Source organism: Heteronotia binoei, chromosome 10 (assembly GCF_032191835.1).
Source record: "Heteronotia binoei isolate CCM8104 ecotype False Entrance Well chromosome 10, APGP_CSIRO_Hbin_v1, whole genome shotgun sequence".
Taxonomy (NCBI): Eukaryota; Metazoa; Chordata; class Lepidosauria; order Squamata; family Gekkonidae; genus Heteronotia; species Heteronotia binoei.
Genome location: NC_083232.1, coordinates 32,130,691 through 32,150,658, shown reverse-complemented (window position 1 = coordinate 32,150,658; position 19,968 = coordinate 32,130,691). Strand labels below are relative to the sequence as shown.

At 41.1% G+C, this 19,968-nt stretch overlaps 1 protein-coding gene across 2 annotated transcripts in view; it reads left to right on the top strand.

Annotated features, from left to right (window-relative positions):
- Nucleotides 1-1,071: 1,071 nt before the first annotated feature.
- ACBD5 (acyl-CoA binding domain containing 5) overlaps nt 1,072-19,968 on the top strand; it is a 23,775-nt gene continuing 4,878 nt past the window's right edge. Inside the window, exons 1-12 of one of the 2 annotated variants that reach the window (XM_060248328.1) lie at nt 1,072-1,197; nt 3,386-3,545; nt 5,747-5,867; nt 9,039-9,111; nt 10,771-10,882; nt 15,066-15,191; nt 16,043-16,258; nt 16,688-16,794; nt 16,962-17,223; nt 17,375-17,574; nt 18,084-18,134; nt 19,540-19,649. In XM_060248328.1, the coding sequence (XP_060104311.1) occupies nt 3,461-3,545; nt 5,747-5,867; nt 9,039-9,111; nt 10,771-10,882; nt 15,066-15,191; nt 16,043-16,258; nt 16,688-16,794; nt 16,962-17,223; nt 17,375-17,574; nt 18,084-18,134; nt 19,540-19,649 (1,463 nt within the window). In that variant the 5' untranslated portion in view covers nt 1,072-1,197; nt 3,386-3,460. Of the gene's footprint in view, nt 1,198-1,661; nt 1,717-3,385; nt 3,546-5,746; nt 5,868-9,038; nt 9,112-10,770; nt 10,883-15,065; nt 15,192-16,042; nt 16,259-16,687; nt 16,795-16,961; nt 17,224-17,374; nt 17,575-18,083; nt 18,135-19,539; nt 19,650-19,968 lie in introns of those variants that run through there. The other variant, XM_060248329.1, reaches the window with a different exon arrangement.

The window sequence follows — 19,968 nt, the reverse complement described above, 5'->3', positions numbered from 1 at the left end:
AGTGACCCAGAGTATTGGACTGGATAGGTCATTGGCCTGATCCAACATGGCTTCTCTTATGTCCTTATGTCTCAACCCTGGCATTTCTCAGTGATTTCCCATCCAAATACTAGCCATGGCTGAGCCTGCTTAAGCTTCTGAGATCTGATGAGATCAGGCTAGCCTGGGCTATCCAGCTCACGGCTAAAACACTTTACTCTGACCAAATCTCAAAGATAAACACTTTACTCAGAATGAGACTGCAGAATTTATATCACTTCAGTGCAGGTGGGATAGGATGTAATATCAGTAAATACTCCTTTAAAATAAACACACATGGCTTCCAATTTCCTGCAACAGTGCTTACTGAAACAAAATGTTGATGGGACTGACAGGTATGTAGCAATGCTTTCCAGTAGTTCCACCCACTTAGATACTATGAAAGAATCTCTCGGAAGACATTCAACAAAGATTTATATGATATCCCTTCTACAGTTCTGGAGAGGATGTAAGACTAAGTTTTTAGAGGCCTTTTGTCTTGGCCAAATGAATGTGTCTTTTTAACTTTATAGTTTTAATGGGCAACCGGTTGGTTTTAGTTTAAATGTGTTATTACTGGCTATTTTAATGGCTGTTCTTAACATACTTTTTTATTGCTGTTACCCACCTTGTGGTCCAGTTTTCTGGGTCAGGCGGTTCTATAAACCTTTTAAATACATAAATAAGTGAAAACCAAACCACCAGGCAGAAAACAAAAATATAGGCTATATTTCAAGCAACAGTTTCTGTCTGTGGTGAGAGTCTCAAGCATTCTGTTAGTAGTAGTGGAGGAAATGGTTGATAAAGGGCTGGGTTTTCAAAATTGTCTAAATCGGCAACATAGAGACAAAGGGTATGTTTACTGCCTTCAATTACATATGTACAATTATTGCTGTCTCCCAAGGACTCTGGAATCTCTGTATGAAACACTGAACCCATGAAAATATAACGAGCGAGAGAAAGAAAAAACTCCCCTTTTGTCTACGGAGAAAAGAAAGGGCTGCCACGGCAGGCAGGGTCGGAGGGTTCTCGGAAACAGGAAGCAGTAGCTTATGAACTACATTTCCCAGAATGCTCTTTAAGAGGCGGGACTCCAGGGATCGGTTTGCTGCTGTTGGAAGACATTAACAGGGCAGCCTGAGCCCTGGGCAAAGGTTGTGGGGAGTCCGTCACCCCAAGGTAGGAGCGAGGAGTCGTTGTGTATTGGTCGGGATCGTATATTATTGGGAAGGGAGGCGTAAGTGTCCTCCGGTGGTGGTACTGCCTCTTGGCCTACCTGGGTATGACGTTTGACTCTTGAAAGTTGGAGGATTTAACATTTATTGTTGTTTGCCCTTGCAACTGTCAGGTTTTGCCTGTAATTGAGAGGGTGGGCTCAGATGTGTGTTGGGAATCCCACCCTCCCTTCCAGGAGGAGTGTGGTGGGTAGAAATACGGAATATTGGACGGTATATTACGCTGTTGTTATGGCAAAGGGGCTCCGGACAGAAGATGGCTTTGCAGACCCACTGAATATAGCTTTGAGTGTAAGGGCTAGATCGGTGAAGATCAAGTCGCTGGGTAGACGCTTTGAACTATCAGTTCGGTGGGAACGACAGGCATTTATTGTGTTAAAGGGGAGTGAAAGAATGCTGGGAAAAGCTGGGTATCAGGTGTTGCACTTAGTAGAAGTATGTCAAAGGCTTGAAGAGTACAAAGGTGGGCGTTGGTGGTGCTTGAGTATTGTTTGATGGACTGAGAAAGGTCTTGCGTTCAGGCAGTTATTGCATAAAGTTTAATTTCAGATTGGTAGATGTGTTTGCCTGCTGTAATAAAATTAAATAGGAGCCTAGTAGCACCTTAAAAACTGACTAAATGTGCTCGATCGTATATTTGTGTGAATCGGAGCTCAGTGATTCGTGAAAGCGTGTGATGAAATAGTTTTGTTAGTCTGTAGGGTGTAATTGGGCTCCTATATAAACTTAATGTAAATTGTAGTCTCCTGAGGGCAAGTGCTTTTTGTGGGTCACATTTGGACAATCATACTCTAACATTTTTAACTCGCTGTTGCGTTTGATAACAAGATGACTAGGAATTTTAAAATTGCTGATCTCCTCTCTTCTGTCGTCGTCCCCCCCCCCCCCCCACGCATGTTTATGGCGTTTGTCACCCACTTTTATATTTGTAAATACAGAATTGCAAGGGGGATCAAGTGTATGAACCATTCAGGTTGCATTTCTGTGAACACCAGAAAAATACCACATTGGGAGCAAGCTCCATCGAATTCAGTCGGATTTAACTTCTGAATAAGTATGCCTGTTATGGGGGTGCATAACTTATGTATGTGGAATGTGCAACACAGCAGGAAAACTAACAATGGAAAGAGAAAAAGAGGGGAGAAATAGCATGTAGGAAGTGAAACCTGTGTGGTGGGGAAAACCAGTATATATTTTGGGTTTTCTTGCCCAGTCTCATCCCACTCACCCCTGCATATTTCCCAGTGTTTCGTGGTTAAAAATTGGGATTCTCTTGAATACTTCTGGCATTCTTGTTCTCACACCACGAATCACTGCTTGATCTCTCTTCCCATCCACTAGTACTGGTAGCTAAATGCTGTTCTCCGCCTGCTGTAGTTCACACTGCAGTAGCTTATCCTGCCCTGAGGGATTCAGTTGGGTCGCCTGGTTGGTCTGAGGCAGCAGAACAAAGCAGCACCTTTAAGACCAACAAAGTTTTGTTCAAGGTCTAGAAAGTATATTAGCACACAAAAGCTTATATACCTTAAATAGAAGTTTGTTGGTCTTAAAGGTGCCGCTGGACTCAAACCTTGTTCTGCTCTCCTGTCCTGGTGACTGAAGCGGGTGGGCTAGTCAAGTGGCCTTTTAAAAACAACAACAAAAAGAATGTTTAATCGTCCAGTGGATCTGGTTGTACAGCAAAGCTGATGCCTCTTGAAAACACACCTCGTTTTCGATAAGGCTAGGCAGCTCTTGGAAGGGAAGACCCCCCCCAAAAAAACAGTTCTTAAAAGGTAACTTTCCCTCCTTCCAAAAAAAGAGGAAGAGTGACAAAGTGGACAACAATGCACTAGGAACAGGTCCCAGTCATTAGGAAAACCAGTGCCAGTTGGCCCCTGCAGGCAAGCAGAGCAGGCTGTAGGGCGCAGGAGAGGGTCGATTGATAGAAGCTGAGAAGAAATGTTTGTGTGAAACATGATGTGTGAAAAAAAGCGCTTTTTTGGTCAGGCGAGAAGCAAAAGGGCTCCTGAGGAAGAAGCGGCTCTCCGTGGTTTCTCTTTCCCTGGCTGGAGGAGGAGGAGGCGGAGCCACCCGGCCACGGGCCCAAACTCCGCCGACCCCCCCAATATCTCGGGTTTATTTGGCTGCAGGCTCCTCGGGGAGGGGGACCCGCCGCCGCCGCCGCTGGAGACGATTCAAGGCTCGGGTGAGCGAGGCGAGGGGACATGGCGGAGACGGAAGGCGGAGGCTCGGTGCACGCGACTCGCTTTGAAGCCGCCGTGAAGGTGATCCAGAGCTTGCCCAAAAATGGTAAGTGAAGGTGGGCAAGTGATGGTGGAGGAGGCGGGTGGGGTGGGGTGGGGTGGGGGGCTGGGCATACAAGGCTACCTTACTGCTGCAGAGGGAAGCATTGCCCCATATTCGTGCCTTTGAACGGGGAGCAGACAGGGTATTTTAATTCTGCCAGTCCCAGTGTGTCTGGACTCTGATTCTGTTTTAGCCTCCCCCCCCCCGCCCCCAAGCACCCACTGGGAAAGAATTGCATGACACTTTGCCAGCTAATGGGGGTTTAAAAAAAACCCCAACCAACCGCTAGGGTGCTTTCCTGACAGTTCTGGCCTGTCAGCCAACCCAACCGGTTGATCTTCTCAGAAGGGAAGTGGTGACTGTAATGCCAAACTGGTAAAGGTTTATGGAGAGAAGGAAAGGGGGCTATAAAATCAGTGGTGCAAAACTAGAGGGCAGGATGTATTAAGGGAAATGTTCTTCAATAATAGTTTTTTAATTGGGGCAGGCGGAGCGCGCTCTGGTTCCCTTTTTTGCCTAGGCAGTGATCATGCTCTTGTCCTTTCCGCTTGGGTTACACATTTACAAAGAAAGTTCTTAGACTTAACAGTAGGGCTGGGAAATCCCTGAAACCAAAAGTTATCCTTCTGACATCTAAGAAGCCTTCTGGCAAATCTAGAAGTCAAACGTGTTTTGCAAGTTTCAGATCCCCCCCCCCCCCAAACTCTGTGTGAATGTATGTGTGTGTTGCTTTTGGTTAAAAGTTGCATAGTGTCATCATCACTAATGGTGCATACAAGGGAGGATTTTTGTTTTTATGTTTTGCCTTCAGCAAATTTGATTCACATTTGATTTTGTATCTGTGACAGTTGTGGGTGTAAATAATCTGGGTTACAAGTTTTTTCTTTTCCCACTCCCACTCCTTGCGAAATGGTTAGAGTAGCACAGGAATTCAAGCAACTGAAAGAACAGACTTTGTGGGTTAGTGAATAGTAGTTAAAGAGGATAAGGCATTCCTCTCTTCCCTCAAGCCTGATTATTTGCAGTCTTAAAACAAAGCACTATGTATTTTATAATGATCCAGATCTGATTCTGTCCCTGATTTTTTAAGTAGAGGACTCTCAGGGTTTGTTTTTTTTTTTTAGAAAGGTTATCAACTAGTCAGTTGTGGCTATACTATTTTATTTGTTGAAGTTTTCATTATCCTTGAGCAGTCTTGTAAGGGTTCTTCTTCCATGCCAATTTTAAATGTCTCCACAAGTTACAGCTGTGGAAAGGCCCCACTCTATTGTCTGACTAACAGAGGCAGTTGCCTCTCAAAGGCAGATGGGTGGGGGGCTTCCATCCTGTATATGCATCATCCCCCCTATCACTATCGCCTTCACCCAGCAGCCAAAGCAAGTCCTTTTGCCGCTCACCCAACCCTCTCAAAGTTAATTCCACTCACAAGAGTTTGGCTATCACTTTACTGTGGAGCCTTAAGCAACCAATTGGTACACTATAGAGTGGCTTGTTTTTAATTATGGGGGGAGGGGACAACGAAGAGGTGAGAAGAAATAGCTTTTTTGGCTTCCAGGTGTGTGTGGGGGGGGATAGTGGTGAGAATAGCCTCAAGCAGGATTTGACTCTTAAGTATTTATGAGCACATATTCAGGCAAACAGTTGTCCCCCCCCCCAAAAAAAAAAGTTGGTGTAGGGAGAGATTTGGAGAGCCAGTTTGGTGTAGTGGTTAAGTGCGTGGACTTTTATCTGGGAGAACCGGGTTTGATCCCCCATTCCTCCACTTGCACCTGCTAGAATGGCCTTGGGTCAGCCATAGCTCTGGCAGAGGTTGTCCTTGAAAGGGTAGCTGCTGTGAGAGCTCTCTCAGCCCCACCCACTTCACAGGGTGTCTGTTGTGTGGGGAGAAGATATAGGAGATTGTAAACCGCTCTGAGTCTTTGATTCAGAGAGAAGGGTGGGGTATAAATCTGCAGTTCTTCTTCAAATTATCATATCATACATGCGTGTAAGGGCCTTCCAGATGGTGTTAATCCAGATATTGGTTAGCTTCCAACACTAGCTCTGCCCAAAGTGATAGCACCAGCCATGCAAAAATTGCCTCCTGGTTTAAGAGCAAGGGAAGTCATCATATAATGCAGTCAATTAATTTTGACTAGAGTTTCCACAGAAAATAATGTACTTTGGTGTTACTGTCTGTTATGATTTTTCTCACTCTTCACTAGGTTCATTCCAGCCAACAAATGAAATGATGCTCAAGTTCTATAGCTTTTATAAGCAAGCAACCCAAGGACCTTGTAATATTCCGAGACCTGGATTTTGGGACCCTATTGGTAGATATAAATGGTAAATATCATGTGCAAAATGCTTTAAGAATGCTTTAAGTTGTCATGTTCAGAATACTTCTTGCATTAGGCCAAAAGACATGGGGTTGTAGAGTACTTTTCTCAGCTAACTGTGAAGATCCAGCAGAAGAGGATCTTTTGGAGGAAGGCTCCACTCCCAGCTGAGTAGAGTAGCAGAGTGCAAGTCCGTGTTGGTAAGCTTATATTATGTATATATCTCACCAACAGCAAGGTGTCGTTTCTCTCCTTTCCCCCCTTTTTAGCCTAAGGCCTGCTGCCATTTAGACGTGCAGGCTCCAGATGTAGCATCTTTATCTACCTGGGGACAGACCTGTGCATCCTGTCTTGTATCCTGTCTCAAAAGCAGGATTGCTTGAACTGTGCATAGCACCCCTGCTATTTCTGTTCAGAATGTATTCAATAGAGGCCATGCTGTATTTCCTGAGATCAGCATCAGATATATGAGAGGGGTGGGGGGAAAGTCAAGGAATGACAAAGGAGTAGTGCAGCTGGAGCCAAGGAAGAGTCAAGTAGCAGCAGTGGTGGTGGTGGTGGTACAGGCAAGATGATGTAGGCTGGGCTTCAGGAATTTTCTGCAATACAGTTTTTTGAGACACTTGGGACAGGAGAAGATGTAGAGTCTCCTCGCATAAATAGATTGGGCAGGAAGTCTACCATGTCCACCAGTGGACCACAGAGCTGACTTTTAGTAACTTGCCAATGCTGTCCCTGCTGCCCTTCCCTACATGGAAAGTCCCTCCATAAAGATGTTGGGGGTGTTCTTGCAGTGGTGGTGCAATACACTAATGTTATATCTGCACCACTACATAGGCATCCAAATCAGCTGTGTTGGACTGTGAGGCTCTGAACTCTGTTAGGTGTTCACACGTGAGAAATCACTGGTCTGCATTTTCACAGAAATTATACCAAGGGAACCACTCAGCCATTTAACAAGTAGACCCCTCTCCCAAAATCAATTCAAACCAATGTGGAAAGAGATGTCATAGCCAGTATGTTTTCATTATAGTTACATTATTGCACTGTATATGGTTTTAGGAAAATACAGTGAAGGGCTGAGGAGAGTGCTGCATTTTATCAGAAGCTGTAATTTGAACTCTGGGATGTGGTGATTTCCCAGTGGTGGGTCATGTACTAGCTGTGGGAGAGCTGTGTGGTGCTCTTTGTAACTATCATATTTATTCAAAAGGAAAACAGCTCTGAATGTAAAGGTTGAAAATGTTATACGCATTCAAAAATGTTATTACGGGATATAACTGTCACTTGAATATGGACAGTTGGAAAGGTGGCATAAAATGCTTTGAATAAATTGTATGTGAATGTAAGATGGCCCCTTTTTTTTGTCGCTCCTGTGGAAAAAATTAGTCTTGTATTTGAGTAAATAATGTATCTTGGTAGCTTGAAGAAAAATGTCAGAGTACATAAACACTGCACATTTAATATATGAAAAAGCCCCCAGTTTTGGCTCACTTGTGACATAATTCCAAAATCATGGTTACGGTGGATTTATTTGATTTGATGAGATGTCTGAATTAATTGAGCTTGCCAGGCCTGGCCTGAGAACCAGTGGGGAACATAGCGGGTGGCTGTTGGCAATGGGGTGGCATCCCTCTAAGGGAAAACCCAGAAGCAACATCAAAATTTTACCATTGAGTTTCCAGTGATCCCTAGAAAAGCATGTCTTCACTTTTGGGGTTTTCCCAAAACTGATATAATGCCACTGCTAACAATTAAAAAAAAAAATCTCCCACTAGTTGCTGGGGTGCCAGCAGGCAATGCCTGCTGAGGGCAGAAGAAATCCCTTCCCCAGTGGGCATATAGAACTGACCAATTATGCTTTATCAACCATCAGACCAGAATCAGGAATTGTGATTTCAACTGGGTTTGCAAACCATGCTTTCAATTTCAGATCTGAACTACAGTTATTATAAGTAATGTTTTCATGTAATAATTATGCTAATGTAGTTTTTTTCAAAAGATTAGGCATTTATCTTCCATATTTTGTAGACTGAAAAAAATCTATTTTTGCTGAGTATTTGACAAGGGTCTCTTTTCTTACACTCTGGTTTTTCTATAGTTTGGGTGCTGAGCGGCAATGTCTTTTCTCTAAGGTTAATCACAGTGTCATTTTCCATTTGTTGTCTTTCCAGTTTCCTCCATGTTTTTTCAAACCACCTTTGATCCGATATTTTAATACTTATCCCGTCAGATCAAAGGTGGTTTGAGAAAGCATGAGGAAGCCATGGAAAGACAAAGTCATGAAGAAGCTCAGAGAAAAATGACTGCAGTCTGGCATTCAAACTGCAGGAAAACTTCCATGTGAAAAGACCCAGTGCAATTATAAACACACACCCTTCTAAACTGGTTGATGTCAGTGGGCTTAGAAGGTTGTAGTTGTTTAGGATTGCACTGTAAGAAGCCCCTGTGGCTTACTAGCAGTTATGATTTTGCCACGTTCCAAGTGCATTTCAAGACCTCCATTTCTCTCCCTCTCACCCCCAACTTTTTAATAGCTGTTGTCTTAGTCTTATTATGTCCTAACCCTTGTCAGTTGCAAGAATCATGCTATTACACAGAACATTGTGCATCTTGAATCTAACAGAAGTGAAACATGCTCTGGCTTGAGCTTTCTCTTGGGAACTTGGAATTCATAGTGCAATATTGTGTACCTCATAGATACCTCCTTCCAGACCTGGATGGCCCAAGCTAGCCTGATATCTTCAGAGCTCAGAAGCTAAGCAGGGTCAGCCCTGGTCAATACCTGGATGCGGAGATCACCAAGAAAGTTCAGGGTTGCACTGCAGAGGCAGGTTTCTTGCCTTGAAAATCCTATGGGGTTACTGTAAGTCAACTACAACCCTATGGTACTGTCCACCACTATTTAGGTTCCGATTGTACTTTGCAAATACTTTCATCTTAATAATGACAAAAGTGGTATCCCATATCACAGCTGAAAAAAGATACCATTAGAAACAAGACTTGTGTTTCTGTTTCATCCAGCATCCATGTTTTCATGCTGAAACATATATTTTTGTTCACAAAGTTCAGTTAACTGTGGAAAGTCACAGAACCAAAGGTATAGTAAGAATCAATCTATTAAGCCTCATCACATGCTGACCTCATTTTAAGTGAATGTTTGTGATATTTTTTCTAGGGATGCATGGAATGCTTTAGGGGATATGCCCAAAGAAGACGCTATGATTGCCTACGTTGAAGAGATGAAAAAGGTAAGAGTTGCTAGGGATAAGGAAGGAAACTAATCTACAGCATTTTATTTTCAGACTCTGCAAGGCAAGGAGAGAACTTGCTTCTTGTGAGGCCTCAGAATAGGTTTCTGGAAGTTACTTGATGGACTTCACCCTAGGCCAGATTAGCTGTCACATTTTGGGAAGCTTTAGAACCACTGCTCTGAAATACCAATGATGATGCTAGTGCTGAAGTCGCTGTACTGAAGTCCCAGTAGGAATACCATTCCCCAGGTAGGGGCAGGGGATCCCCTGTTTTCATGGGCTCCTACCCAATGCCAACCAGTGAGAGGAAATCCCCACCCCCAACAGCAATGCTGTGCATGATGTGCTGACATAACCCAGAAGTGAAATCAGCATGTCAGTGAAGTTGGGGAATGCTCTGCTTTTAAGGCAAAACTCTATGGTTTGAGGCCAATTTTACCATAGAGCTTTGCCCAAAAAGTAGAGTGTTGCACTGATGTCACATCCAGGTGATGTCAGCATGTTTTGTGACATCCCCACTTGCTCCAGGAACACCCCCCAAACCACCCCATCAGTGTGACGAAGGGACCCAGAAACCTCAAGTCCCAGTAAACAGCCTGCCATCAATTACTGGATCTGGAACTAACTCACAGGAAAACAAAGATGTTTGAACAGGGGTCTGCAGAGATGTTTGGAATCTAGATGGGAAGAGTTTCTATTTTTAAAAAGAAATGCCTTGCCAAACTGCTAGATGATCAGAGAACACAAAAGTTAAATACAGTTTGATTAAATTTTGGTTCTTTAATCCAGTGCAATTAGGGTTATTTCTGGTAATCATTGGGAGATTACCCAGTGAAAGAGGAAGGCCATGTAGCTGGCATTGCACAGGAAGTGACATCATCATGCTGCAGCATCACTGCAGCACTGATATTTGGGCAAAAACTCTCATGGTAAAAACCGCTTCTGCCATAGAGCTTTTGCCTAGATAGTGTCACAATGACGGCACTGGCATGATGTCATTTCCTGTGTGATGCTGGCAATGTGGCCCAGGCCTTCCTCTTTCTCCTGTTTAAAGGCCCTCTGCTGGTCCGCTGATGGGCAGCAGGGGGCAGGGTCTGGTGGCAGGGGGACTGCCACCTCAGCTGGGGGGAATGGCAATCCTATGTGCAGTCCCAGATAGACAAGGTGACAGTGTTTGATATAGGGTTTCCAGGTCCCCTCGTTGCGCTGGCTGGGGGACCTAGGGGCATTTTGGGAGTGGGTGGGGATATCCCTGATGGGATAATGTCACATGGAAGTGCTGGCATCACATTGGCAATGCTCTCCATTTTTGGCAAACTCTATGGTAAAATTGGGCTCAAACCATAGTTTTGCCCAAAAAATAGAGCATTGCTGTGCGATGTCACTGATGCGATGTCATCACATCAGGAACATGGCTGTTTGGGGTGGGGTTTCCCCCACTGGCTCTTGGTGGAATCAAGCCCTGAAAACTGGGGGGACACCCCACCTGGAGACTGGCATCTCTAGTTTGATGTTGCAATTAAGAGTTTGGGATAATGTTGTAACATTATGACAACATAATGTTGTAACAAGTTCAGGATTTATATTACGTTGTTGCAGTGACTTTCAGACCTGAATCACTGATAAACTATTCACAAGCTTTCGGTATTCCTACAGATTCTTGAAACCATGCCAATGACAGAGAAGGTTGAAGAACTACTGCATGTATTGGGCCCGTTCTATGAAATTGTAGAGGACAAAAAGACCAAAGGATCTGGCATAATATCAGGTTGGGATATAAAACCACTTATCACTGTCCTATTAAACAAAATTATTTTAAACTGTCATTGATGGTAATATGTTCCGTTCTGTAGCATTTAATTCCTTCTCCAGTGCAGTCCAACAAGGACTGGTTAAAAAAGCTTAGGGGATGCAAATGCATCTACTGCCATTCTCCTGCCCTAACTTCTCTGCAAAAGTGTCGCATTCCCAGATTTGTTAGATTTCTTACAGGGTTGGTAGTCCTTATTGGACATTGAATTTTGGTACTCCAACCACATATAACATGAGTACTATTGTTATTAACTTCATTTATAGCTCACCTTTTTCACTGAGACTCAAGGAAGTGCATGAAATATGAAAAGCAATTCAGTCAGGCAGCAAAGACCTCCAACAAACAATGCAGTAAAATTGTCTGAAACATGGCTTATCATAATGAAGAAAGAGTTACAAAGGAAGAGGACCTGTAGTAGAAATACTTGCGATAAACATTGTAATTGACTACAATACTGTCCCTTATAGAAGTGATCTCCTATGCTGTTCTATTATACTGCTGCCCTGATCCCTTCATAAAAATGCCTTCAGGGCCATTTCTGTTTTGTACATTTTGTGAAATGTACCACTTGCAAACCTGAATAGGGCAATGTGCTTATTTTTCCATTTGCATGCAGCTTCAGGATGCACAAGTGCATGCCCTCAAAACTCCAGTGTTCAGTTTTTATGTACTGCACCTGAAGAAATATACAAGTTGCTCTGTTCAGACAAAATTATGACTGTGCATCACAGCAGGATCCAAAATCAAAGGTCTGAAAAGGGCTACTATTGGCCTGACTATGGGCGCTTCATGAATTTGCCTTGTGTGTTTAAGTAGCACAAAAAGGGTACCGGCAGTATGTTTTGTATGTATGCAGAGTACAGCGTATGCATTCACATCCAGAGGTTTTACAGAAAGCAACTACATTATTATGCAACCGGGACATAAAATATAACTTGATTTCACAGGGATTAAAATATTGCTTACACTGATGTAGACTGTGGAAAGTAATCAGATTATCTTGTATTTCACCATCCGTCTTTGTTGTGAAAGGGATGGAGGGAATGAAGATTTAAAAAAAAAACCAACTTTGTTTTTTAAAAGATAGGCCTCGCTTTAAAAATAATGTGTATTAAAACTACAGATTTAAGGTACTATCCTGCTAGTTGGAGTGATGGGCAAAAGGGTAATGTTAGCAATATATCCAGGCCATTGATCAGCAAAAGCTCTCTTTACTTGGCACACAATGTGAAACACTGCTGACCCACTTACAGTCATTCCAGTGAACAAAGCCCAAATACTCTTAGGTCATAAATGCAACTCTGTTTATAAAGCACATAAATGATATTAAACAGTGCAATGAATTTGGTGTAAATTTAAAACATGCCGTCTTTGCAGAACTAAAGAATTCTTTTGTAATAGTTCACAGCAAATGTAGAATAATGCATGTAGAAAAAAATTATTTTCCTCGTTCCCTGAAATCATTTCTGTCTTACAATGACGGAAAATAAGGCATGATTTTGTGAGAGAACGAATTCACCAAATTTTGTATTTGATCTTCATTTAAGACGCATCTCTGAACTTTCAGCCTTAATTTCTAAGGTACTACTTTCCATACCAAGACTACCTACTTATTTGATAGTTCTCTTGGTGGCTCTATAGAAATGTCATTCTTCTTAAATACGGCAGTCCTGCTCCTTTAAAAGATTAGGCTGGACCTGACACCAGGAATTTCAAAAGTAACTGCTGAGATTAAGTCAACTACTCAAAGGGGGGGGGGGAGGCCAAAAGTTCTTTCCATGACCTTTAGCAACTATTTGGAACATATAGCCTGCCTCAAATAATATAAAACAATGCCTCTGAAGACTGCATTGTCAAAAAATAGTTTCTAACAAAAGCTGTCTTTCGCTTGTATATCTTCTTGCACAATCATTTATCTGTAAACCAATGTTTTTTCCTAAATAAAAACATTTTTGCAGAAACAGATTATATCTATATAGAAGCTTGATGTAATGTTGAGTGCTTGCAATAAAATATTCAGAGTTCTACATGATTTCCCCTCGCCTCTAAACAAACAAACCAAAACCTCTCAGTGGTACTATGTTTCGATATACCATACTACTTATGGACTCTATTATGGTGGTCTTTCATTTGCTGGGAATTTGTTCAGGCTTCCAGCACTAGCAGAATTTTAGTAACATATAAAGTCTACGTTTGTGCCAAATAAGCCAATAAGATACCTTGTAGGAAGCAACACCAGTTATTTTTTCTGTACTATAGGCTTACTTGGGTGTTGGCATGGAACAATCAAAATTAGGGCAGATGCCCAGTCCAGATAAAACTGCGTCTTGCCAAGTCTCCTTAGGGATGTACCAATTTTCTAGATGTTTCCATGCTGGTGTTGTTAGGCCATCTGATCTCTGAGCAGTTGCAAAATTAGCTGCTGTTACCAAACCCTCTTTTTGAAGTGAATTAGTCTGCATCTTGATTACAGGCTTGTTGTGCTACAAATATTAATCTCAGGGTACTTCACATTAGAAGATGTTTATAACATAATAGAAATGCTGCGTATTGCACTGTCAGCGTTCAAAGCATTTCAAACATTAACTTTGTTGACATCCTTTCAAAAGCCATGTAAGGTACACCACTATTATCCCCAATATGTAAAAGAAGTATTTCATAATAATAGTTGCTTACTAAACATCTATTTAGCTTCCATTCCTTTTCTGTTTGTGATGTGTTCTCTGTTACCTTTTAAAATTTGGCTTACTTCATTGATGTCTGTTTGAGAACCCTTCCCTTGCTTCTGGATCCTGACAGAAGAGAATTGCCAGAGCAAGCAAAAGATATATTGCTTCCATTTCTTTGATGAGGTATGCCCTCCAGGAAATAGAATCCAGTCTCCAATGACTGCCTGGGTTTTATGAGCTCTTTTGTTAATCTAATTCTTCTTTCATGTGTGCTATAATCAGAAATATCCTTGCTTTCTTGTATGCCCTTTTTATTTTAACACATTTATATAAGTCATTTCTATCAAAACAAAACTGTAAAAATGGAGAAAAAGAGTGGCAAAGACAACTCAAGATAGGAATAGCTCTGTAGGAAAATGTGCAACCATGGTGTCCTTTGCATCTCTAAATATCAGTCAGTAAGAAACTGGTTACAAGCAAGAGTCTGAACATTTCTCCTAATTAAACACACTTAAGCATGTGTGTGCAGACATGCACACAAATAAATACCCCATGTTACATAATCAGAAGATTTTACAAAGTCCAGCTGAGCCTTGTAAAACTTTAACTGGAAACAAAGAACAGCACGAAAGAAAAAGTATTGATACTTCTCTGGAAGGGGCATAAAGACTGCTGTAGCCAGTTTTGAAGGAGTTTGTCTTTTGGTATAATGTCTCAGGATTATCAGATGGCAGCAAAGGTTTATGTACATTTGCTTCAATAAATTGGAAAGTATAATTCTGCCAAAATGCCATTTCTGAAGTTGATCCAAATTTAGTTAAGAAAATTTATATGCTGCCTCTACAGTTTATATGCTACTTGCTCAAGGAGGCTCAAAGTAGAAACTGCACCATAAAACTGCCAAAACAGCAACATAAACTATCAATATTAAATTTAGCCTGTAAAAAATATTGGGTTGGATCCAGTCAAGGCATTCTGCTAGAGAAAAATCACCTCTGCTAGTAGAAGCGATCTGCAAGAGCCAACCCAACTTGAGCTCAACATGACATAGTATCTCAACATGGTGTTTTATATGTACTTTCCCATGTTTTTGTGCCCTGTACTATTGAGTGGGCATGGGGAGAAAAGAACCTTTTGGAAAGAGATATTTCATTCACAGTCATAACCAAGTAAAACTCAGGGTAGTTTAAAAGAACTGTCATTCAGATCTTACTTCTAAAGTTTCTAGCAGTAGCCTTCATCATGTACTCTACCATTCACAAAGAAATAGTGATGACAGAAATGTTGCTAACAAAGAAACAGTAAGGAAATTGCTGGTGTTATATGCTTAACTTCAGGGAAAGTTAAAATCTGGGGAAAATAGCACAGTAGAGACATGTTTACCTGGAATTAATTCAAACAGCTTGGTTATTTTAAAGCCTCTGATTTCTATAGTAAGTATGTATTATCCAAAAACTTGGGTTTTTTAGGCCCTGGAACTGCCATAACATCTGTGCCAGCTGTGAATGGCAAATCTGAGAGCAGTGATAGTGGAGCAGAGTCGGAGGAGGAAGAAGTCCAGGAAGAAACAGAAGAATTAAAGGAGACTGTAGAAGGTAAACTTTTATGCTTAATTGTATCTATTTTTTCACTCCTTGTCTTGTACCATTTTTAGTTTGGTCACCTGGATCTTGGCTGCAGTGCAACATGAGAAAGCATGCACAGCCATGCCTGTACTACATAGATTGTACTGCAGCATGAGGGGTTGGACTAGAGGGGAAGGTTTGGCAGAAATCACAAGCACCTTTTTGTGCGCAATTGAGGCTGTACTACACTCAGTTGTGCACAAAAAGGTGCTTGTGATTTGTCAAACCTTCCCCTCTAGTCCAACCCCTCATGCTGCCTTTCATGCTGTTCCTGAGAGTACCGTGACCCTCATGCTGCATGTCTGTATTTAAAATCCCATTTCCCTCTTCTTTAAAAAAAAATAAAGAATTAAATACTGATGGAAGAGGAATGATAAAGAATGTAACCCTGCACACACTTACTTTGGAGTAAGTGCTACTGAATTTAGTGGGACTTATTTCTGAGTATATATGTTTAGAATCTGGCTTCATGGTTTAGTTTAAGATTACTTGGCAGTAATGTAGCTTCCCCACTTTTCAATCTGTAAAAATAATTTAATAAGACAGTTTATATTGCTAATTAATTGATTCTGTTAAGCGCTTTTTCTTAAATGCCTTAAGAAGCCTGTTTACCTGTATGAAATGAAAGTCTAGGCTTGAACAAGAAACAAGCATAGCCATTAGAACATTAATCCAAGTAAAAATTCACAGTAAAGTCTACTTAATATGTATTTAGGAACTCTGCTTTGAATACATCCCTGTCAACAGATCAAAACATATATGAACTAGAACATCTTGTAGTGGGGTAACATTTGAAAACATGTTCCCTTCTTATTTTATAGAAAGTAAAACTATAGAAGCAGAATCATCCGTAGCCAAGGAATTGGACAGTGTTGCTACCAATGTTGGTTATGATGACAATGTCCCTAATTCTGACTTGATCAATGGTATACAGACTAAATCTGCCCTGAATGGTATAAATGAAGATGAAGAAATTAAGAAGAAAGACAAATGCCTTGAACTACCTATCAGATCTCATTTTGGTTCTAATCACCAAGGTACAATTCTCTTGTGTATCTGTAGCCTAAACTTGCTTAAAAGTTTGTGAGAAGCAGAGGGAAATGTAGAAATTTCCTACCCCTAAGTATATCTCCCCTGCTGTAATCAAGCCGATTAGAATTTACTTTGTACCTCTGCATCCTTACTGTCTTCTTCCCAACATTCTTTCCACCTTCTGACAAAATTATTTCCATTCATACTTGTATCTGATGAACAGAGCTTTGACTCTTGAAAGCTTAGGCCCTGTAAATCTTGTTCATCTTTAAGGTGCTACTAGACTCAAATCTTGCACTTAAATAAGCTTTATTTTTTTTAAAAAAACTATTAGTTACTTTATGTTTTGAACTTGTTAACATTCTGTGATGAAATATTGCTATGATTGGTCTACTTGCATTTAGTTAAGTATTTGAGTGTATAATTACATACAGGTCTTACTGAAGATACCACTGAAGAAATCTCTGGAATTCAACATTTGACAAGTGATTCAGACAGTGAAGTCTACTGTGATTCTATGGAACAATTTGGGCAAGAAGAGGTAAAAATCTTTTGTAAATTCTTGCGCTGTTATCAGAGAAAAAGACATATACGTAATTTCTTATTCCAGGCCATATATTGGATTTCCCGGTTTGAGAGTCAGTGTTGGATATTTTTCCCTCATTGGAAATCTATTTGGATGTAATAGGCATTTTTATTGAATTGCAGCTCTTGGATATCTGTGCATCAAACAATGACTCTTCAGAGCATCATTTCCATTTCTCAGAAGTTGGTTGTGGTAGTCTCCTAGGAAGTGCTGGTGTTCTTGAACTTGGAAACTACAATTCAGAAGGTATAAAAGAGGCTACAGTTGAAGGAAAAGGTGAAGTCAAGTGTGGAGGTGAAGATGGCAAAGCAAGTGATGGAGGGCCTCACAAAGAGAAGAAGGGTGGCGAAAAGGTTGATTTCTATGGAATCAGAAGAGGGAGAGGTACTGTAATATCCCCCTATGTCAATAAAGCAAATCTAATGTCATTCTTATGTTTTACATCATAAATAGGTTCTGTGAATCTATATGTCTTCATAATATGGTTTAAAAATATTTATTTTAAAAGGTGTTATCTTTTCTCTCCTTAAACCAGGGCACAGAATGCACCCTATGGGTGATGGCACCCAGCGTGGACAGATGGGCAGTGGAGGAGATGGAGAACGATGGGGTTCAGATAGAGGGCCAAGGAGCAGCCTCAATGAACAAATTGCAATAGTGCTAATACGATTACAAGAAGACATGCAAAACGTCTTTCAGAGACTAAATACACTGGAGACACTGACAGCTTCACAGGTGAAATGTACTTTAATATCAAGTTCATTTTTTTTTTACTAGCTAGAATGGGAAAAGGTTCCCTACAGGATTTAGGAGGGTGTTTTCAAACTGATAAGGCTGTTTGAAATGTAAATACATTGCTCCAATTCCAAGCTGACTTATGTACCCAAGGCATGGAACCAAAGAGGCACACTTCATAGCATTACATGTTTTTAGAAGGACCCTCATAGCTTTCTTATGCACATTCACACTCAAGTAAGCATGCTTAGGATTGCAGACTGAGTGTTGGCAAAGGTGTGTGAAAATTTCACAAGTATCTGTTTTCTCAAATATAGTAGATAAGTTCTGGGAAGTAGTATTAACCTCTTGTCAGAAGTGATGCAAGGAGAAAAAGCAAGAGAATGAAGACACAGTAGATGGGCAAAAGAGTTCATAAATGGTTATGCATTGTGTCTTAAAAGAGCAAGGATCCCAGAACATAACACACACAAAAATTACACTATACTGAATCCCATCTGTAATTGCAGGCAAGAACAGCAACTCTGCATTCAAACAATCAGTCAGCTTCATCTGTTAAGGTAGGATTTGTTTTCTACTTTTTTGTCAACTGTGGATTAGTTTAGATTTTTATGGTGGACTTTTATTGATAGCTTTTCTCATACAATTAAAGGACAGAATAGAGTTTTTTGTGACACAGTATCTAAGACAATGAATCTGTAAGGCAGCGTTCCCCTGGCCTGGATAGTGTCCACCTGAGAGTTCTTAAAGAACTAGCTGGAGAGTTAGCAGAGCCATTATCCATTATCGTCAAGGCCTACTGGAGGATAAGCAATGTGCCAGATGATTGGAAGGATGAGTTATAGGCCAGCCAGTTTAACCTCTGTCCCAGGGGAAATCATGGAGCAGATTTTAAAAGGGCTGTTTTGCAGACATTCTGGATGATAAGTTGGTAAAAAGTAGTAGTCAGTGTGGACATGTCCCTAAGGGCAGTTCAGTGATGGAATCTGTTGCCCAGGGATGTTTTGGGTTCCCTCTCCTTGGAGGTGTTTTAAGGGGAGTTTGGACATATGTTCAGGGATACTTTAGGCCTATTTGCGTAGTGCAGGGGGTTGGACTAGATAGTCTTAAGAGGCCTTCCAACTTTCTAATTCTATGGCTCTAATTTTGAGTGACATATAAACACTTTCTCTTGCCAAGAGGAACCATTTGCACTTTAGTATCAGTTACAGCTATGAGGAGGAAGAGAATGTGGGTAATTCGTGTTAATCCCAAAACCAGGCCAGCCACAGACAAGGGAGATACATGTAAGAGATGACTTGAGCTGAATACAGGTACTTTGGCCAGTGAAGGGTAAATTTTCACCCAGTTCCCACGGCAGCCTATTGAGGTCCCTGAAATGGGCCTCCTAGGGGACACAGGATCCTCAGGAGCAATTTTGTAATTCTGGAGGCAGCAAAAATCCTTTCTCCTGTTGGATTTAACCCTTTATAAATTCACCAAAATAATAATAAATATCTCAAAATGGCCCAACGACTGAGCCAGAACAAAACCAGAATGCTGAAAAGCAAGTTCATGAGCAAGCCAGTACCTTCACTAGTTCTGGGTGTTTGTGGTGATGTTCTCCCTGCAATTTCTTCTAACATAGATGCTGATAGTTGAGTGCATTTCAGTAAGGCAATGAAACAGGTTTTCCCACTATCAGGTAATGATTTATGTATCTCAAGGGACACCAGGTATTTTTAAAGAATTAAATAATATCCAAAACTTAGCAAGATGAGAACTGAGTACTTCTCTGCCTTTCTTTAAAGAAATAATATTGTTAAGGAGCTCAGAGAACAGTGTGGCACAGTTTTGTTTGATCCACTAGGACTTGCAGTAACATCTGAACTATGTACTGTTACAAATCTGTCATTATAGATATCTGTACAGTCATCGACATATCACAGAAACAAAAATTCATGCTAGCTTTGTTTTGTTGCTTAGAGACCATCATGGTGGCCCTTTGAGATTTCTCCTGGTACTTTAGCCTTTGCTATTTTATGGCCCTTTATTGCCCAGTGGCTGGTCCACATATATCTTCAAAGAAGGAGAAGGTAAGACAGATGCGTCCATGGAAGTATCTACGGCATAGGCCCTACGCTTGTTTATGTGTGCACCAGTCAAGCATTCTAGGACATGGCATCATTAGTCATAGGGATGGAAGCAAAGATAGATGTTCGGAGCAAGAACTAGTGCTTTGCCTAGTGCTTCTGATTTAAAGTATCTGCTGAATTATAGGTGATATCAATATTTCACACTTTTAGAGCAAGAGAAACACTGTCAGCAGAAAGACATCTGAACATCTTTTTTTTCCAAAAAGGTTGTTATAACAGTTTGTAGAATCCTACCATAATTGTACAAAGTATACTTCCC